The sequence below is a fragment of the Nuphar pumila genome, chromosome 13, assembly GCF_984573655.1.
Source record: "Nuphar pumila chromosome 13, dmNupPumi1.hap1.1, whole genome shotgun sequence".
In the NCBI taxonomy this organism is placed as follows: Eukaryota; Viridiplantae; Streptophyta; class Magnoliopsida; order Nymphaeales; family Nymphaeaceae; genus Nuphar; species Nuphar pumila.
Genome location: NC_143261.1, coordinates 21,719,333 through 21,741,388, shown reverse-complemented (window position 1 = coordinate 21,741,388; position 22,056 = coordinate 21,719,333). Strand labels below are relative to the sequence as shown.

The window sequence follows — 22,056 nt, the reverse complement described above, 5'->3', positions numbered from 1 at the left end:
TAATTTCAACAAAGCATCCTCTCAAACTTTTATATTTAGATCCTTTTTTACCGTCAAGAATTCAAAGTTTGAATGATAGTAAATATGCTTTTGTCATAGTAGATGATTATTATCGTTTTACTTGGGTGATTTTTCTGAAAAACAAAAATAATGTTTTTTCTGAATTTTCTAAACGTGTAAAAGAATTATAAATGAAAAATCTACATCTATTATTACTATTCGTAGTGATCATGAAGGAGAATTTAAAAAAGAATCTTTTCTAAAGTTTTGTAATTTACATGAAATATCTCAGAACTTTGTTTTTCCTAAAGCAGCTCTCCAAAATAGAGTTGTTGAAAGAAAGAATAGAACATTGCAAGAATGTGCTAGAACTATGCTTCAAGATAAAAATTTATCAAAATACTTTTGAGCTGAAGCAGTAAATATAACATGTTATGTTTTAAACCATGTTCTTATTTGACCGTTTTTACATACAACCTGTTTTGAATTGTATTATGATCGTATGCCAAAGATCTCATATTTCAAAACTTTTGTTAGCAAATGCTTCTTGTTAATTACCAAGGATAATCTTAACAAATTTGATTCAAAATCAGACGAAGCAATATTTCTTGAATATTTTTCTAGAAACAAAGCTTACCGTGTTTTTAATAAAAGAACTTCATGCATTGAAGAGTCTTTACATATTGTATTTGATGAGAATGGTGAGCAGGTTGTACCTCTAAGCGAAGGAGAAGAAGTCATACATCAAGGAGAACCTTTGATAGAAAGCACTTCACAAGAAAACATTCCTCAAAATCTTCCACTGGTTCAGAAAGAACTTCGTAATCATCCACATGAGCAGATTATTGGAGAAATAAAGAGTGGTGTCCAAACTAGAAACCAGTTGGAAAAATATATTACAAATATTGCTTTCATATCAAAATTAGAACAAAAGAATATCAATGAAGCTTGTGATGATGAATTTTGGCTTTTGACCATGTCTGAAAAACTTAACCAATTCACTCGAAATGATGTATGAGGTCTAGTTGATAGACCAAAGGATCATCCGGTAATTGGAATGAGATGGGTCTTTCAGAACAAGCTGGACGAGAATGACGAAGTCATTCGAAACAAAGCAAGGCTAGTAGCACATGGTTATAACCAAGAGGAAGGCATAGATTTTGATGAAACCTTTGCTCTTGTGGCTCGATTGGAGTCAATTCGAATGATGTTTGCTTTTGCTAGCTACATGAATTTTAAGTTATACCAAATTGATGTTAAGAGTGCATTTTTGAATGGATACATCAATGAAGAAGTTTATGTAGAACAACCACCAAGCTTTGAAGATGAGAAATATCCATAAAGAGTCTACAAATTAAAAAGAGCTTTGTACGAACTCAAACAAGCACCAAAAGCATGGTATGAGAGACTACAGAGTTTTCTATAACTATCTGGTTTTTTCATCTGTCGGGTAGACTCCACTTTATTTATTAAAAATCTAAATTCAGATATTCTTATTGTGTAAATTTATGTTGATGATATAATATTTGGTTCTACTAATAATTCTATTTATAAAGATTTTGCTAAAGCTATGCAGGAAGAGTTTGAAATGAGTTTGATGGGCGAATTGAACTACTTTCTTGGACTTCAAATAAATCAAACTGAAGAAGGAATCTTCATCAACCAAGCCAAGTATACAAAAGAACTTAAAAGATTTGACATTGACTCATCTAAATCAAGAAGAAATCCTATGAGCACAACTACCTCTCTTGACAAAGATGAAAACGGTAAAACTGTAGATACTAAGCTCTATAGAGGTATGATCGGATCTCTATTATATTTAACTGCTAGTCGACCTGATATAATGTTTAGTGTATGTATGTGTGCTAGATTTCAAGCTAATCCGAAGGAATCACACTTAATTGTTGTAAAACAAATTCTTCGATACTTAAAAGATACTTCAGACTTTGGATTATTTCACCCGAAGTCATCTTCCTTCGATTTAGTTTCATATAGTGATGCAGATTTTGCTGTAAGCAAATCTGATCACAAGAGTATTAGTGGAACTTGTCATTCCTTAGTCTCTTGGTTTAGTAAAAAGCAAAATTCGGTATCACTCTTAACAACTGAAACAGAATATATAGCAGCTAGTTTAACATGTACACAAGTACTATGGATGAAGCAAACCTTAAAAGATTTTGGTTTGAATTACTCTACAACAACTATTTATTGTGATAACACTAGTGCTATAAATCTTTCGAAAAATCATGTTTAACACTCACAAACTAAGCATATTGAGGTGAGACGTCATTTTTTAATAGATCATGTTTTAAAAAGTGATATTTCTTTGAATTTTATACCCACAAATGCACAACATGCCGACATTTTTACTAAACCACTCAAAAATGAAGATTTTGTGAAAATTAGAAGAGAACTTGGTATTTGCTCATTACTGGACTTATAATTTTTTTTGAATTTTTTTTTTACTTGAAAATTTTTAAGACTAAACTTTTCTATTGAGTGACATTTGTCGATTAGTCGATTGGTAGTTGGTTAATTTAAAAAAAAAAAGAAAAAGAAACCGACAACTTACTTGTTTTTAAAAAACAAAGGGCAGCTTCAGGTGAATTGCTTATTCAAACAATAGGTCGAACAGGTGGTAGATGGCCTACCCCGCAAAGTTGTTGACAGGACGAAACAGATTGAAAACCCCCAGCAAAAAGCTGTAATTGTTGTTGACAAGTCCGGTTGTCTGGTAGGAGCAGTGAGTGCACGTCACCTTGTGTTGGGACGTTGCAAGATCAAATCCCAATGGTATAGTTATATAACCGGTGGGGGTCTGTCTGCATGCCTATCAAAGAAAAAAAAAAACATACCTTGGCAATACATGGAAAGGGTATTACCATCCCTACGCAAGGCTCCAAAGAGCCTAACACATGAAGCAGTCTCCCACCTTCCTGTGCGTCGGGGAAGATCTTTCTTGCGGTGAATGAATTTTAGTCCAAGCTTTCTATGTTCAGCTTAACCAGATAAACCAAATTCATTGTGGTAATTAAACTTTTCAGATTTTTCTGCGCTTTAGGAATATATTTACAGAGAAGATTTAATACTACAATTCGAGCAACAGATGGAAATGTAAATGACTCGACAAAACATTCATTGAAATAAGTTGGATTCCAACACTGCAAATCACATAACCGGTCCACAGTGCACATACATCAGAATCAACTGCTAGTCACGTTCCGGAGATCCCAATGCATGATAACAAGCAAACTTGAAAAGATCCCCATGCATCACGTCAAGTACAGACCCTTAAAACATCCACATACACAAGCCCTCTCTTTGGAGTAGTTACTTCATGTACTTATGCAGGAACTTCCGGTGGAAGTCACTCCTAATTGTGTCGTTGATGAACCTTTTGGGAGTCTTGGTTTCACCACGAGTCTGATTCTTAAAAACAACATCATCATCCCACCTGCCCACATAGCAACAGATGCAAAGTCAGCATTCTTAGGTACTCTTTCACAGTCAACTCCGAGCCTAGAAGGGGTGGCCCCAGTTAAATGGATTGACTGTACTATAAATTCTTGTAGAAGTGCAAATATGCAATTTGAACCATGTAAAAGAATTCATAATTCATTAACAAAAGAATTAATAATAGAGAATGATGAGACTGCCCACGAACCTCCTTTTGACATTAAAAGAGGTGGGGTTAAGCAATGGGTTGCCGCGGACCAACTCAGCTTCTTTCGCCTTGAGTTCCTCTTCCCGCTTTTGTTGCTCCTGCATCATAAATTGTTCAAGAGATGAATTTTGTTAATTTCAAAAACAATATCAAATAAACAGAAAAATGAGAATAAACTTTCACTTGAACCAATTCTTGGAAAGATTTTTCTCATCCTCAAAATGTTATGAATCACTATGAATGTTATGAAGATTCTTTCTATTGAAAATGTTGTGCTCTCAATTCCAGGGAAAAAGAAAGGTGGAGCACTTGCTACGTGAAGTACACAGGAATATACGTCTAGCAAGTTTTACTCGTATTTACTATGAATTGGGACATTGAAAATGAAAATTTTCGAGAAACTTCAGCCAATTAACACAATCTAATCATGGATGGCCGCATGCAATAGCTAATGATCAAGAAAAAGATAAGAATACTGCTCTGAAATAGAGAAACCAAACATCTCTCTTGCAGGTAAACAACATAAGGGTGCACTTGAATGCACTGATAAATAGCCAATGACAAATTTTAATGCATCCATTTATCTTCGTTTTTTGAGGGTAAACATACAAAAACAGGGGAACATTATTTCCTCCATGTTTGCATCAGACGTGGGGCCCACACCAAATTATTTCTTCCACTGCTCAAAGAGATTCTAAATGATAGTCATGACTAACACTATGGTCATGCCAATGGTGATGATGATGAACAGTATCCTAAAGCTTGAAACTTAAGGCTCCCATGGAGCCCAAGTTCATTGTGTTGGGCATCCAATGCAACCAGGAAGATAGAGGACACACGTCATTTATATCAGTTTAAAACCCAGAAAGTAAATACCAGTCCAGCTTCGTATTATGCAGCTGGGACTGCCATGGGCTTATTTGCCAGCACCGTGTGGCACCTAGTGATCCCCAACCAGGTCATCCTGATGAGCCTAAGAGAGAACTATCGCAGCAAAAAAGGACGTACGCAAGATCACAATGGGGCACGCACGGAGTATCACAAGCACATGCTTCACTTAAGCAAAAAGCAAAGAGAACTCAGATCACTTGAAGAAAATATATGTGCATTCGAAGTCGCAACAAGTGCAGTTGAGCTTCCACTAACACATACAGGTAAGCTTTTAATTCTTTCAAGGACTCCGCAAGCATTGAAATACCCACTACAGGCGGATAATTATAAGTAAAAAAACGAGGGACGTATTTACATCATATTTACAAGGATCGAAGGCCCAACTGGCCACGCAAGGCATAGGTAAGGCTGTACAAGGCCAAGTGGTAAAGCAAAAACAGGCCGTGGAACAGGGGCAATCTATCATATTAACTAGTAGTTGAGTCCTATTTGAATGCCTTGAACCAATGTTTGTGATAAAAGCAGACTGTATATATCACAAATACTTTCAGTAACATGAATGGGATATTCAAAAAAGAAATTAAAGGAAATTTCAAAGTATTTTTCAGAAAAAAAATTAATTGAAAATATACAAGGACATAACATGACATTTTTCTTTGTTTATTTTTCCCATGTTCAAATGTTCTTTAATTTGTTAATTGTTTATTCAACTTTTTATATTATTGCAAAAAAAGTAGAATAACAAAAAATTCATTTATTTTTCTTGTTTTTCCTTTTAGACAAAAATTTCCCCTCAAGACTTCACAAAATTTCTTTACCAAGAAATTCCCAAGAATGATCATTCATATAAAGGCACCATTCCAAAGACCTACTAAATGAAGTGATAAGCAGATAAAACACATTTAAAACATAGAACATATACGACATATCCAAGCAAGCACTATACATTTACAACATAAGCATCTGAGGACACGCACAATATTCACAATCACAAACAAACCTTCCGAAGCTTTTCCTCGGCTCTTTCTTTCTTTATTCGTTCAAGTTCTGCCAGAAGGGCCTCTGTGTCATCTTCATCATCATCATCATCACTGCCAAAAATAGTACAGTTTTACTCAGTAATGACAGTGGGTGGATCTAAATAGAACTCAAAATGCAAAAATCTATTAAGACTATCAATTCAAACTGAAAGGGGTTTTCCAGGTCTCAATGGAAGGGTTTTGATCCAACCTAGTATGGTCCAAATATGAGTTAAATCAGAAAAGGCCCATTTCTTCAATCATGAATAACTTGATCAAATCTTAATTGGTCTGGTGCAGGATACAAACCATGTCTAAGTCTGACTAACAATTGATCATGCATAATCTATGCATTGTAGATTCACATTTTTATGCATGATCTGTCGAAAAAATGAATTAAAAACCCATTCTTATCAACGTTTTTCAGGATGCTACTACTTTAAATTCAAAAAAGAGGAAAAAACACACATTCTAGAGTCTACCTGCATATTTTGAAGTGTTTCAATTAGTTTAGAAGTTTTTAATTAGTATTCTAATTAGTTTAGAATTGGTTGTTTTTGGAAATACGGTTTTAGAAGAGTAGTTTTTAGAATTTCTGAAAAATTAACAAGAGTTTTTAGAAAATCACGTTTTAACCTAGATTCAGGATTATAAATACTATTTTTCAGAGAGAGGTCGGTGTCCTCCCATTGGGAAAAACGCCAGCCTCTTCTCTCCCTCTTCTCTTCTCTTTCCCTCTCTCTTTTCGTTTGATCACTGGTTCTTCCCCGTCTCTTCCCTTTTTCGATCTTGGTTTCATCATTCTTCTGGTCTTTGCTATTGCCGGTGCCTCTTACCCTGTCGTCAGAGTGCACGTTCAACCACGGGAGCGACCGCCTCTTCTTCTCAAGCCCTCCATCGGAAGCGGTTGCGAGGTTTGCTTCTTCTACCTCGTCTCTTTATTTGGTCTATTCGTAGTTTAGATTCATTTTCAGCATTATTATTTCATTTAGAATAATCGATTTCTGATTTTTCGTTTCTGCATAGTAGATTAGAAATATATTGCATCATAGATTCGTTTTTCGTTTTTCATTTTTCGTTTTTTCGTAGAAAACGCAGTGTGGTTTATATTTTTGTAAAGGCCAAAGAGGTGACCCGCGTGATCTTGCTTTCACACAGATCGGCCTTGTGAAAACACTAAACTGTCTGCGTGAAGTTTTCACTTCACGGAAGCCGTGTTCTGCATTAGATAAATTCAGAAAATAATGTCACCTGCAAAACGCTGATTTGCAGATCACGTTACCTTTAAAAATCACGCAAACCGTGTTTTGCAGGCAGTGTTTCTTCATTGTGCATGTGAATCTGATTTAACGTGATTCGTGAATCACATTTTTTTTTTGAAGTTTGTTGAACGTTTTAGAGCCAACAGATCACGCGTGAATCAGATCACGCATATCATACGCAAATCTGGTTCTGCGTCTTTTCAGAAACCACTGTCAATCACGCCCTCCAGCGTGATTGACGCTGATCGCTCACAGGCCTGCATAGTTACAGTATTTGCTGCGTTATATAGTTAGTGTGTTTTAATTTGTTTTGTGTTAATCAGTTAGGCTGCATCGAGTTAGCTGCTGGAGTATTTTAGTTTCATGATTAATTAGTCATTTGATTTCAGGTTTTGATTATTAATTAGTTAATTTAATTCAGCATTAGTTCATTGTTTAGATTAGTTTTAAATTAATTAGTTTAGATCAGAATTATTTTAGGTTGTTAGTAATTAGCTTGTTCTAATGTTTTGTTCGGTAGATAGTTTGTTAAATTAATGTCTTGTAGTTAATTAGTTTGTTTTAGATTTTTAACATTCTAATTAATTAGCTCATAGTTTAGCTTATTTTTCTTCTTATTCATTACTTAGTTAATGTAGCAATTCAGCATTAGCCTTGTTTAAACTAGTTTCAGTTTAACTAGTTAGATTAGATTTACTTGTTTCATAGTTTTAACTAGTTAGTTTTTTATTCAACATTTTTCTTAAATTCAAGTAGTTAGTTTGTTTTAAAGTTAGTTAGAATATTAGTTTGTTACATTAGTTGTTACAAGTTAGTTAGATTGTTACATTCAGTTAGTTTTAGTTTTATGATTCTTGTTTCTACAAAACTAACATTAGTTTTAGAGGTAGTTTTCTTCTTTTGTTTTGTGTTTGGTTTTTGTGTTTTGCAGGGAAGGCTTTCGTGTGTGAAGAGCCCTCTGAAGGCCCCAAAAAGAGCATCTCAGGGATGTTCCCTTGAGAGATGGACCCTTTAAGACTGATGATTCAAATGTAGCATCCAAGCAAACAAAAAGAGGCTAGATCACAAGAGAAAGAAGACGCTTTCAGATTTTAGTTTTCTTTATTTTTATTTTTTTTAGGACCAGAGAGCCATTTATTTTATGTTGGTTTGTAATAAGGCTTTTTTTTTATTTTTAAGCCCTCGGCAGAAGATAGCACACTTTATTTTATTTTATTTTTTTTATTTAAGACAATAAAGCTTGTTATTGTATGGGGTACAAAGTTTTTCTTCACGTTTCCTGTGTTTGACCCGGACTTCACCAATAGTGAAAACCGAAATTTAAAATTTAATGCACGGTTTACACAAGCGAAATTTACTGAAAAAACATCTTTTAAAAATACTTTCACGAAAAGTTGCATCGGCAATAACATCATGTTGACCTGTAACTGACAATCTTATAAGATCTATTGAGTAATCAATGTTGTGAAAAGCACCAGGCCAAGATGAGGTGCCATGATATATTAATGAAATGTAAGTTTCATGAAAAAATAATTAAATATTAAAAGAATTAGATAAAAAAATAAAGTAATGTATATAAATAAATTAAAAAAAACAATGCATACATTATGTGATTTTTATGTTCAAAGAAAAAGATAGTAATGTTTTCTCAAAAAAAAAAACTTTCTCTTTGAAATTAACACAACCACTCAACTTAAATTTTATTTGGTTGAATCTTTAAGGTTAGCACCCTCCATGACTTGAAATCTCTATCAGATTGATTTGCATGAGAAAGCAAGTTATAAAAAAATTAATTATAAGAAAAAAACTGAACTCTGCCTGTGTATAACTGTTTAGGTATACACTGCCGGTCCCAAGCCCGGATAAAGGATGAGGGTTGCGGTAGGCCCGTGACAGCCAGCATAAAAACATAGTCATACCCTATGAATATGAATCAATATGAGATGCCTAATGAGTGGAGGAAGAATACTTTGGTGCCTCTATATAAGAATAAGGGATACAAGATTGCACAAACTATTGTGGTATAAAACTCATGAGTCATACTATGAAACTTTGGGAGAGGGTGATTGAGTCTAGGTTGAGGAAGGTTGTCATGATATCGGAGAATCAATTTGGTTTTATGCCTGGAAGATCAACTATGGAAGCTATACATATTCTTAGACAACTTATTGAGAGATATAAAGAGAGGAACAAAGATTTGCATATGGTTTTTATTGATTTGGAAAAGGCATACGATAGAGTACCTAGGGACGTTCTCTGGTGGACAATGATGAAGAAAGGTGTTTCTCTCAAGTACATTAGTATAATTAAAGATATGTATGAAGTAGTAGTAGCCAATGTCTGCACTTGTGGAAGGGTGGCAACCAATTTTCCTATAACGGTTGGGTTACATCAAGGATCTTCTTTAAGCCCTTCCTTATTTTCTATAGTGATGGATGAGCTTATGAGATCAATTCAAGAAAATGTGTCGTGGTGTATGTTGTTTGCTGATGATATTGTTTTGATTGATGAGTCTAGAGCTGGGGTTAATGCTAAGTTAGAATTATGGAGACATACATTGGAAGCAAGAGGTTTTAAATTGAGTAAGAGTAAGACAGAATATATGGAATGTCGGTTTAGTAAGCAATGCAGTAGTGATGGGAGTGTAGTGAAGCTTGGTGAGCAAGAAATACCCATGGATGATTGTTTCAAATATTTGGGATCTATCATTCAAAAGTATGGAGAAATTGATGGAGATCTAAATCATAGGATAAAGGTTGGGTGGATGAAATAGAAAAGTGCAAGTGGAGTGTTGTGCGATCGTAGAATGCCATTGCGGTTGAAGGAAAAAATTTATAGGACGATTATTAGGCCCGCTTTGCTATATGGTACGGAATGTTGGGCTGCCAAGAGACGTCATATTCAAAAAATGAGTGTAGTTGAGATGCGTATGCTTAGATGGATGTGTGGAAATACAATAAAAGATAAGATTCAAAACGAGAAGATACGTAAGAAAGTAGGCGTTGCACCCATTGAAAATAAGATGAGAGAGAATCGTTTACGATGGTTTGGACATATTCGGCGAAGGCCTAATGATGCTTCAGTTAGAAGGATGGAAAAATGGGAAAATATATTAGTTAAAAGAGGTTGGGGTAGGCCTAGGAAGACTTGGATGGAGATGACAGGAAAGGATCTAAATGCTTTGAACCTCACCGAGGACATGGCATTGGATAGATATGATTGGAGGAGAAGGATTCATGTGGAAGACCCAGAATGATTTTCTTTTTTGGTTCATATCGCCGACCCCAATTGTTTTGGGATGAAGGCGTAGTTGTTGTTGTTGTATAAGAAAAAACTGAAATTAGTTGTAAGGTTTAATATGGATGCCCCAAAGTGACTCAAGGCATGCACCTCTGAGAGTGCCTAGATTTAAAGTGCATGCTTTGTGACTCAAGGCTTGCGTGTTTAGCAACACTAAGTTCAATCGCAGATTCTCTGATGGCAAAATCAGGTTTGAGCCTCAAGAATAAAGTATAAGATTTATTTCACATGGATACTTCACTTAGCATGTGTATCAGGTGGTGACACGACACAACACTTAGACTCACTAACACACTTCATGGGCACAATCAACATTATGTCACTAACGATATCTACTTTCTTTCTGTTTTTATTTATTTTACAATCACTTGAATCCTTTTTCTTTTAAAAATTGTCATAAAAACATTTTATTTCAGTTTCAACTTAGTTTTATTATTTGTGTTTTAAATTATAATGATTTAAAAATGTTGTTCAAGAGATTGCATTTGAGATCATATTGATGTGTTATTGGTTTTGATTAAGAACTATATATATATAGAGAGAGAGAGAGAGAAGGGAGTAGGTGCCTACCACGACCGAAGGGGGTTTTCCGACCGCACAGATGTGTTCGGCATGGTCAATTTGCTAGGAAGCGACACTTGGATTGTGTTTTTTCATAAAAAAAATGTGATTTTTTAAGCTTGAATATTTATGATATTTATAAAAACTTTACACTGTCGATTTTCAAACCTTATAAAAACCTACATGTGCGTCCGAATCAAATGATGCAAGAGTCCATTCCTATAAAATCAAACATGTGGAACACAGTACAGTCAGATTTGAGAAAAACAAACCCTTCAAAAGCCTCATAGGTAGTGGTAGACATGGATCGGTGTAGGCAGCTAATATATATATATATATATATATATATTGTGTGTGTCTATGGCTGTGTCCCCATGTCCAAATTTGTGAAAACTACAGTATCTACCAAGCGTATCTGCATCGTGTCCCATTCCCGCATCTGTATCCAAGTTACCTAATCCCTATTTTAGGCAAGAAGCAAGTACCAGTTAAGACAAGGGCCTGTTAGGTAGATTCAGATTAGGTACTGTTAAAGTGTATATACATAATATATATACCATTGTATATATAGGTATTATATATATGTATTATATATGTATATATATATGTATTATATATGTATATATTTATATTTTCTTTGTTGTAAATATTTTTTCCTTTTTCTTTTATTTATCATTTCAAGAAAGAACTCATCTTGGTGGATATGTATATTATGTAATTTTTTATGATGATTTCTCTAGGCATAGTTGGAACAACTTTTTTAGACATAAATTTGAAGCTTTCTTATATTTTTAAATATTTCACAATTTGATCAAAAATAAGTTTGAGAATAATATTTCTATTTTTCGTACTAATTCAACAGGAAAAAATTTTATCAAAAGAATTTAAAAATTATCTAAATTTGCATGGCATCACACATCAACACACCACAACAAAATGATTTGGCTAAAAGAAAACACAAGCACATTATGGACACTACAAGAAACTTACTTATAGCAAATCAAGTACCAAAAGATTTTTGGGTTGAAGTTGCTCAAACAGTTGTATATCTCATTAACAAAATGTCACCTTTTTTGCAAAATATGACACCAATTGAAAAACTCTTTAAATTAGTTCTTGTTTATTCTAAACTGAGTTTTTTCGTGCAAATGCTTTGTTTTACTAACAAAAATGATAAACTTTCTTCTCACGCCATTCCTTGTGCTTTTTAGGTTATGCAGATAACCAAAAAATCTACAACATACCTAAAAATCTACAAGTGCTCTGATTTTAAGAATAAAAAATTATATCTTTCAAGAAATGTGTCCTTAGAAAAAAAATGATTTTGAAAATTCTAAAGAAGTAACTATGTATTTTTTTTGTTAGATTTAATTTTGAAGTATGATATCGATGATTATGATTATGAATGTGACCTTGATAATGGTAATGACTTTAGAAATGATATAGTAAATGAAAAACAATCTCATAACGATGTCATTAGCGAAGAACAATCCCATAGAGACAGGAATTATTTGCAATACTCTAGGTGTAGGGCTCCTAAGCATCCATGTGCATTAGAAAAATATTTTGATATTGAAAATCAGTCTGACCTACCAACCAGAAGGTCATCTAAAATCTCAAAACCACGTGAAAAGTTTGTATCGACTTCTTTTCACCCAATTACAAGGCATAGATTGTGTTAATTCATTCATATGCAAAACCTTCAACTTATGCTCAAGCCAAAGAACACTCTTAATGGGTAGAAGTCATGGGGTGGAGTTAAAAACTCTAGAAAAGGAAAGAAGTTGGACTATTCAAGATATTCCAAAGGAAAAGAAACATATAAGTTGTAAATGGGTATATAAGGTAAAAAACAAGATTGATGAAACTCTTGAAAGATATAAAGTCAGATTAGTTGCCAAGTTGCTAGGATGACCATCGTTAGGACCTTAGTAACCTTAGTCCCTGTTAAAAAATGACTTATATACCGAATGGATGTCAAAATTATCTTTTTTAATGAAAACTTAGTTGAAGAAGTTTATATGAAAGCACCATATTGATTAAATAATCCTGAAAAAAGCTCTTCGTTTGGACAAAGCACTTTATGGTCTTAAACAAGTACTAAAAGCTTGGTATGATAGGTTTAGTCAAGTTATGCTTGATATTGGATTTAAAACTTGATTAAATGATATGATTTGTTTGTTAAGATCTCTAATGCAGGTATTATTATTTTAAGCCTCTATGTGGATGACATAATCATCATTAAAGGAGACAAAAATAGAGTTGAAAACATTAAAAAACTTTTCAATAACCACTTTGAAATGACCGATTTGGATTTTTTACTTCTTAGGAATTGAAGTTAGTTATTTTTCTAAAGGGTATTTGTTGTCTCAGACTAAATTTGCTTTTAATATTCTCTCTAGATGTGGAATCAAAGATGACAAGAGAGTTGATATTCTTGAATTGATGATGGAGAACCTCTTAAAGATCCAATTCCTTCCAGACAGCTTATCGGAGCACTCTCTTACCTTTCAATTACTAAACTTGATATAACACATGTTGGACACACAACCAGTCAATTTCAGCACGCTCTTACTTTTGTTCACATGAGAGCAATTTTTTGTATTATTAGATATATTAAGACTTCTCTTTCTCGAGGCCTCTTCTTATCTGCTTTATCTATATTTGATTAATTACTTATATTGATGCTGAATGGGGTGGTGATCCCAACAACAGGCACTCAACCACATATTTTTATGTCTTTTTAGGTGAATATCTAATTTCGTGGCAATGCAAGAAGCAACAGGTCTCTCTTGTCAACTGAAGCTGAATACCGAGTCATAGCTACCACAATGATGAAAGTGGTCTTGCTAAGAAGATGGATGGCTGATATGGGAGTTCAAGTAACCGGAGCCTCACAAATATGTTCTAACAACAAAAGTGTGATCTACATTGTCAGCAACCGTACATTTCATGACACACTAAACATATCAAACATATTGAGATGGATTATCACTATATACGAGATGAGTATCTACATGGCAATATTAATCTGCCCTATGTTACATCAGAATACCAGTTGGCAGATTTCTTCATCAAACCTCTCGTTGCTCCTAGATTTCACTTTCTTTTAGGCAAACTTTCGATCATTCTACCGTAAGTTTGAGGAAGAGTGTTAAATTATATATACATATAATATGTAATATATATGTGTATCTATATGAATATGTACCAATGTATGTATATGTATTATATACATATATACCTGTGTATATATGTATGTATATTTATATTTTATTTGTTGTAAATAGTTTTCCCTTTTTCTTTTATTTATTTTTTGTTCTTTTTTACTAGACAACATAACGTTGGATTACAAATAGAGTTGTTGGACTAGCTCCAACGTCTCTCTTTGGCTTTCTATGTATATAAAAAGGGGTGAAACCCCTAATTTGAAGTAATGCTTCTTGCATTTTGGGTTATCAATAAAATCTATAATTTTTACAATTTTAGCCTTCTTGTGTGTGCCCCTTGTGGGTTTTGTAAATGTGCCATTAATGGCCACTTTTGTGCTTGTCAATTTTGGATCTTTGGTGAACACTTTGTTCGTAATTAAAGGCTCTTGATTCATTACAGGTACAACTGCATACAAGCCAAATCTTGTTAATCAGAGAAGGTCCCTACTTTTCATTAATGCTACATGAAATTGGCAGAACCTTAGTTGGATCGATCTCTGGTTTTCAAACATGTAAATCAGGTCTACTTCCAACTAGTAATTGAAATATGTTGATTCAATCTGACGGGTTCTGATGAGCTCCCAAGTCGAATTCTGCAAGGTCATAACACGGTCTGGTGGCCCTACTAATAGATTAAATATTCAAATATTACATAATATATGAACCTTAGAAAATTATGACTGGACCAGAAGAAAAAGTGAAAGTGAGCACCCAATCACATACTCAAGTTAGTACATAAAGGTTTAGCTGGAACTTCTGCCAAGCGGATGATACACACTTCCTTAAAATCCGATTCAGTGCTTTAACTATTAGGTGTAATACATGTTGCTTCCTTTTTAACATACCTGTTGACACAAAATAATTCACATGAATTACAAACCAGAGGCATGTAATTTATACCTTTCATCTTCACTCTTTACATCCACATCTGAGTCGTCTGCATCTACATTACGCGGAACAAGCCTCTCTTCAGCATCTCTCTTTGGGCCTGCTTTTGTATATCAGTTAGTTTCCAACCAATGTATATTTGCAAGTGAAGAGAAAAAAGAGGCACGGCAAAGAAGTTGACCTTCCAGGAGGTGACCAGAACTTGCCCCTTTCCTTCTGTCTCTATCCTCTGGACAATATATCCAATAAAGAGCAAATTTTAAGAAGTTTGTCACAGAGTCTATAGAAGAATATCCAGAGAAAATATTGAAGCAGCACTTATGTAGGGAGTAATTATGTGCATGCACACTGCATGAGGGTGTCCATGCACACATGTTTATGCACATGGCTTTCAGTGAACTTGCAGCTGCACGTTAGTGTATATAAGAAATTGTTCAAATGTTGTATCCAGCTAATTACCAGAAAAGCCCTTGTCCTTTGATGCAAAATGTCTCCGCTCACGCTCTTCTAACTCATCCCTAAGGTTCCTCTTTTGTATCTCCTCTTGAGTACCTTGGCCTTCTTTTCTGTATCAAATTGCAAAGAAAGGCAATCATCAAAGAATGTATAGTCACTGTACTTACTGAACTTTCCTAATCAGTGATATGGAAATAAAAGAACCTCTTAGTTGTGGTTAAGTGATGGATAGGACCAGGAAATTTTGAAAAACAAGAAAAAGAAGCATCTCATGTTAAGCTTTCATGCTGCAGTGCTACTGACAAGGTAAAGCTAAATAATCAGAAAAAAGAATATATTTTGTACACCTCAACAGGTTCAACATGGATCATTGGGCTTTGCCAAAGCCCCATATATATAAGACAACAGAATTGGACAGAAGAAATGCAGAGAAACTATAAGCATATGCAGTGCACTAATAAAGACTACAACATAGGAGTAGTGGTGCATTTGTCTTATGGTTTGTTATGTGTGGCTAACAGGAGAAGCCTTTTCCCACATTAACTCGAGTCTCTTCTTTTTTTCAAAGAGAAAGGTGGAATTATATCAAAGAAAAGGACCATGGCGACAGGAAGTCGCACAATACAGTTTAACAATGAAGTTCTCAGAAGATCAGGAAGGACCATAGCAGTCCAATCCTGTAATCCCTACCCATGAAAATATTAGAAAACAGCCACATACTTTTAGTGCAGATCATGTTTCCCACCTGGATCCTCCAATGAAAGCTTGAAAAGCTAGAGAATCTACCCTCCCTCACAGACACAGGTTCTCTCATCTCTTTCCAACTAGACTGTATTTGATGCCAACACAACAACAACAACAACAACAACAACAACAACTACGCCTTCATCCCAAAACAATTGGGGTCAGCGATATGAACCAACAAAGAAAATCATTATGGGTCTTCCACATGAATCCTTCTCCTCCATTCATTTCTATCCAATGCCATGTCCTCGGTGAGGTTCAAAGCATTCATATCCTTTCTTATCACCTCCACCCATGTCTTCCTAGGCCTACCCCGACCTCTTTTAACTAATATATTTTCCCATTTCTCCATCCTTCTAACTGGAGCATCATTAGGCCTTCGTCGAATATGTCCAAACCACCATAAACGATTCTCTTTCATCTTATTTTCAATGGGTGCAACGCCTACCTTCTTACGTATCTCCTCGTTCCGAATCTTATCTTTTATTGTATTTCCACACATCCATCTCAGCATACGCATCTCAGCTACACTCATTTTTTGAATATGATGTCTCTTGGCAGCCCAACATTCTGTACTATATAGTAAAGCGGGCCTAATAGTCGTCCTATAAAACTTTCTCTTCAACCGCAATGGTATTCTACGATCGCACAACACTCCAGTTGCACTCTTCCATTTCATCCACCCAACCTTTATCCTATGATTTACATCTCCATCAATTTCTCCATACTTTTGAATGATAGATCCCAAATATTTAAAAGAATCATCCACCGGTATTTCGTGCTCACAAGCTTCACTACACTCCCATCACTACTTCGTTGCTTACTAAATCGACATTCCATGTATTCTGTCTTACTCTTACTCAACTTAAAACCTCTTGCTTCCAATGTCTGTCTCCATAATTCTAACTTAGCATTAACCCCAGCTCTAGACTCATCAATCAAAACAATATCATCAGCAAACAACATACACCACGACACATTTTCTTGAATTGATCTCGTAAGTTCATCCATCACTATAGCAAATAGGAAAGGGCTTAAAGCAGATCCTTGATGTAACCCAACCGTTATAGGAAAATTGGTTGTCACCCCTCCACAAGTGCGGACATTGGTTACTACTCCTTCATACATATCTTTAATTATACTAATGTACTTGAGAGAAACACCTTTCTTCATCATTGTCCACCAGAGAACGTCCCTAGGTACTCTATCGTAAGCCTTCTCCAAATCAATAAAAACCATATGCAAATCTTTGTTCCTCTCTCTATTTCTCTCAATAAGTTGTCTAAGAAGATGTATAGCTTCCATAGTTGATCTTCCAGGCATAAAACCAAATTTATTCTCCGATATCATGACAATCTTCCTCAACCTAGACTCAATCACCCTCTCCCAAAGTTTCATAGTATGACTCATGAGTTTTATACCACGATAGTTTGTGCAATCTTGTATATCACCCTTATTCTTATATAGAGGCACCAAAGTACTCTTCCTCCACTCATTAGGCATCTTATTTGTCCGCCAAATCTTGTTAAAAAGATTTGTCAACCATTCTAAACCTTTCTCTCCCAAGCATTTCCAAGCCTCGATAGGTATACCATCTAGGCCAATTGCCCTTCTTGATTTCATTTTCTTCAAAGCCTCTGCAATTTCTTTCTTTTGAATCTTGCGCATGAAGTCACGATTCATCTCATGAAAAGAAATTGAAAAGTCTCCAAGATCCTGAGCATGACTTTCATTAAATAGCTTATCAAAAAAATCTTTCCATCTCTCCTTAATCTCCTCATCTTTGACTAAAACCCTTTGCGTTTCATCTTTGATACATCTAACCATACCCAGATCCCTCGATTTCATATCTCTCATCTTTGCAAGCCTATAAATATCCTTTTCACCCTCTTTGGTATCCAACTTGTCATAAACCTCCTTATATACCTTATCCCTCACGTTCCGAACTACTTTTTTAGCTTCCTTCTTTGCTATCATATACTTCTCCAAATTCTCATTATCACGATTTTTACTTAGATTTCTATAACAATCTCTTTTAACCTTAATAGCTAATTTGACATCCTCGTTCCACCACGATGTATCCTTACCTAGCGGTGCACCGCCTTTAGACTCACCCAATACCTCCTTAGCCACCTTTCTCATGCCACCCGCTATCTTATTCCACATAGATTCTGAATCCTTCTCGAGACACCAATCAACTTCCTTAACTACCCCCGCTCTACAAACATTCCTTGTTTAGCTTCTTTCAGTGCCCACCACTTAATTCTAGGATCTATCATATGTCTATCCTTTTTGCGGTATTGTCTAATTCTAAGATCTAAAATTAAGACTCTATGTTGTGTAGCTACACTTTCTCCCGGTATAACCTTACAATCGATGCAACAACCCCTATCTTCCCAAACTGGCAACAATCCCCTGTTTGAAGTCATCTGCAGTTTTCAACCAGCATTTTTCCAACTACTGCATCCTGTGCTCCACTTTAGATACCACCCTCCATTCTCAGCACCAGCTCTTTATGCCAAATTTTTCCCTGCCTATTCCCGGTTTTTGCATTTGTCGATTAATAAGGTTGACATAAACAAACTCCATATTAAGGTCCGAAAAACCATATTAAACCCTATTTTCCGTCTCCAGTTCACTGATGCCTGGCTCAACACCTAAGATTCTGGTCAGCTTTCCTCATTCATCGTTAGTACAGGTGAGATGGGAATGGGGAAATGAAAAAAGCAAATGATACACAGGGAGCATGAGAGGTGCAGGGCTCCCAGCTACTAGAGGCATGGTTGAGCCATACTAATGATTAACTAGAGTCAGATCCAAATTGCACCAGAGCCAACCCCCAAGTTCTACGTGTGTGTCATGTACATGATTCCAAGAATAGGTTTCTATGTACAGTAGAACCCATAATTTCTCTAATTTCTTACTGTTATTTTTCACACTATTTAATGTTTCCCTTTTCTTGAATATTTCTATTACTCATTTACATAATTGTGGGATTTAACATCAAGGTTGTTGTGTCCCTTCAGGATGTGTGGAAATACAATAAAAGATAAGATTTGGAACGAGGAGATACGTAAGAAGGTAGGCGTTGCACCCATTGAAAATAAGATGAGAGAGAATCGTTTACGGTGGTTTGGACATATTCGACGAAGGCCTAATGATGCTCCAGTTAGAAGGATGGAGAAATGGGAAAATATATTAGTTAAAAGAGGTCGGGTATGCCTAAGAAGACATGGATGGAGGTGATAGGAAAGGATATGAATGCTTTGAACCTCATCGAGGACATGGCATTGGATAGAAATGAATGGAGGAGAAGGATTCATGTGGAAGACCCTAAATGATTTTCTTTGTTAGTTCATATCGCCGACCCAATTGTTTTGGGATGAAGGCGTAGCTGTTGTTGTTGTTGTTGTTGTTGTTGTTGTTGTTGTTGTGTCCCTTCACCTGGCACACAATGATTCACTTTGCATTTCACTAACCACATCATTCAACAAAGTAAATATCCCATATCAATGAAAGAAAATGTAACACATCACCAAATTAATTTCAACTCAAAATATGTTTGTGGAGACATCTTACACCCATGAAAGCACAGCAGTGCATGTGCAGGCAGACACAAGCAAAAGAGAAAAAAGAAAATGAAGTTTCATTCACCGCCTTCACATTTTATGTGAATCTATCCTTTATAGATACTTACAATGCATGTCTCACAGTTTTTTACTTTTTTTTCACAGAGAGAGAGAGAGAGCATTACTATGAAACAACGCATGTTTCATAGTTACACACGTTGTCCACAAAAAAAAATCGCATCATTGGATCCAATGAAACTTGAGGTATTTCTTTGACTTAAAGAGAGAAACTATGTTGAGTTTACTTGTAAACCAAAGATGAGAGGTAAAACTTTTGTTAAGTAGAGATGAGATGTAAAATAAAGACTGATATTAAGTGTTGATGATCTCATGGTGGATCTATTAAAAAAAAAGTTGAACTAGTGTAGGTGAACATGTAACCTCCTGTTCTTTGACAACTGATTTATTGCATATGTGAATCAACAAGACCAAGTTATTAGGTGTCTCACAAAGCATACACAAAGGGAGAGGCAAAGAGGGAAAAAGTACACCCAACCAAAGGGACAATTCCATTTTTTTCTTGCATCAAACAATTAAGAGAAATATTCCAAAATTTACCTTGATTTTAAAGTTGTATGAGAGGCAACGTCCCTAGATGAGTACTTCTGAGAAGGACCAAAAATTCGAGTTCCACCTTGCTCATTACCACCTTTTGCTGGTGCCCAGGTCGGTCTAGCAGCAGTCGTCATTCTTGCAAGCTTGTTTAGTTGCAGCAGTAATCAGAAACAGCATAAGTCCACCATAAACAACAAATTTGTTTGTTCCCATAAAGAGAAAAGAACATGATTTTCTGTGGTTCTTAGATTTAAGAGAAGTTCCATCGAGAATAAAAAAAATCTTGACTCTTTATAAAACCAAAAAGTAGCAAGTGAGATCCTTTGAGAATTAAAAGACCTGTTATTCTCTGAAACCCTAGCACTAGCACCATATATAAAGGAAGGAGGTATTCGGTAGTCTTCTATGCTATGAGAACCTCTAAAAGATAGCTGCAGAATAAGCTTAGCTTGGTACACGTGCGACTCCTGATCGATTCTTCTGAATGACTGATGGACCTTGAGTTGAGGCCACAAAGAGGTCAGTGTGCAGGTGGTAAGGCATCCGTGTAACAGGCACAGAAAGTTTTATAACAAAAAAACTATTAGGTTATGGAGTGTTCATATAACTAATATGAATTTTTGGAAAACCTTAAAGAGTTCCTCACATATCGGATTTCTAATGGGCCACTAAAATGGATTTAAATTTTGATCGAACAAATGTCTCATTCAGCATTCAAGGTTTAAGATAGTCATCTTGGCAAATCAAATACGTCATGCCGCCAACACTGGGAGAAAGGGTTACAGCATGATAGCCTTTTCATGGTTCGGATTTCAGAGAAGAAGGAACAGGATAAACCAACAGAATTGCTGCTCGGGGGTGGGGTGGGGGGTTAAATCCTTGTTTAGGTGCACACCAGTTCCCTTTTTCTCTTGAATTGCTGAAAAGAGTTGAGCATAAGGGAACGAGGTGAAGGAAAGGAGAAAGCCCCATGTTGGAAGACTACTTCAAGGTGGATAGCACATGGATAATCATTTTGAACATAAATAACCAATACTTCGTCCGTAACACCAACCACTGCCAAGGACCTGATAAAAATGGGTGATGTGTGAAAAATCCAGCCTAATTAGATTTTCCGCCGATTCAACGTCCCATTCAAGTATGCAAAGATACATAGTAAGAAGGGCATATATGGTACCAAAGCAAACAGTAATACATAATTCCATCATTCAAAATATGCACCCACACCTACGAACAAGAACGATACCAAAAATATGTTTAGTGGTACATGCATATTCCATCATTTTTTTCTCTTCCTTATTTTTTTTATTTTAGGGCACCAAAATCGTAGTAATCGTTTGCTTTTAGCCCAGAATCATCAAGAAGAATGTGAATCACCGAAACCTGATCATGTCGTAAGCAATTTTACGTCTCCACAGTATAAACCATCAAAAAAGATACCAACTAACGAATGGCAGCAGAATAGAGACTAGAATACATACATTTTAAAATTAACAATATCAAATTTGGTCCTTTCACTGAATTGGTTTCCACCAAAAATAAACCCCAAAGAGAGGAAAACAATTTCCAATTTTTCCCTTGCCATAGAAACAAATAAGAAGTCCAGAGGCTGATAGAACGGAATAATGATCTCAACATGAAGAAGTTATACCTGATTTTGATTCTCTGAACGGTTTCGATTAGCCTGAGAGCTTTTCCCCTTTTACAAAATCAGAAAAAAAAAATAGAAACCCTAATCAGAGAGAGAGAGACGCACCTAAGAACCTTCTTCTTATTGAGAGAGATATGGGCGTATCGGAGAACCTTCTTGTTCTTGTTCTTGTTCTTGTTCTCAGAGGTTTGCTTGCCTTTTATCGCGTTATATGCCGACTTTTG

General features: G+C 35.4%; 1 protein-coding gene across 1 annotated transcript; it reads right to left on the bottom strand.

The window, feature by feature from the left end:
* Window positions 1-3,107: 3,107 nt before the first annotated feature.
* On the bottom strand, window positions 3,108-21,998 carry LOC149818059 (uncharacterized). The gene is made up of 8 exons (XM_089985012.1): window positions 21,833-21,998; window positions 20,185-20,324; window positions 15,257-15,363; window positions 14,979-15,026; window positions 14,810-14,897; window positions 5,556-5,646; window positions 3,665-3,762; window positions 3,108-3,454 (listed from the first exon to the last, which is right to left on the bottom strand). The coding sequence occupies exons 2-8, from the start codon at window positions 20,313-20,315 to the stop codon at window positions 3,331-3,333; spliced, it is 687 nt and encodes a 228-aa protein (XP_089841138.1). The 5' UTR covers window positions 20,316-20,324; window positions 21,833-21,998; the 3' UTR covers window positions 3,108-3,330.
* Between the last annotated feature and the right edge of the window lie 58 nt (window positions 21,999-22,056).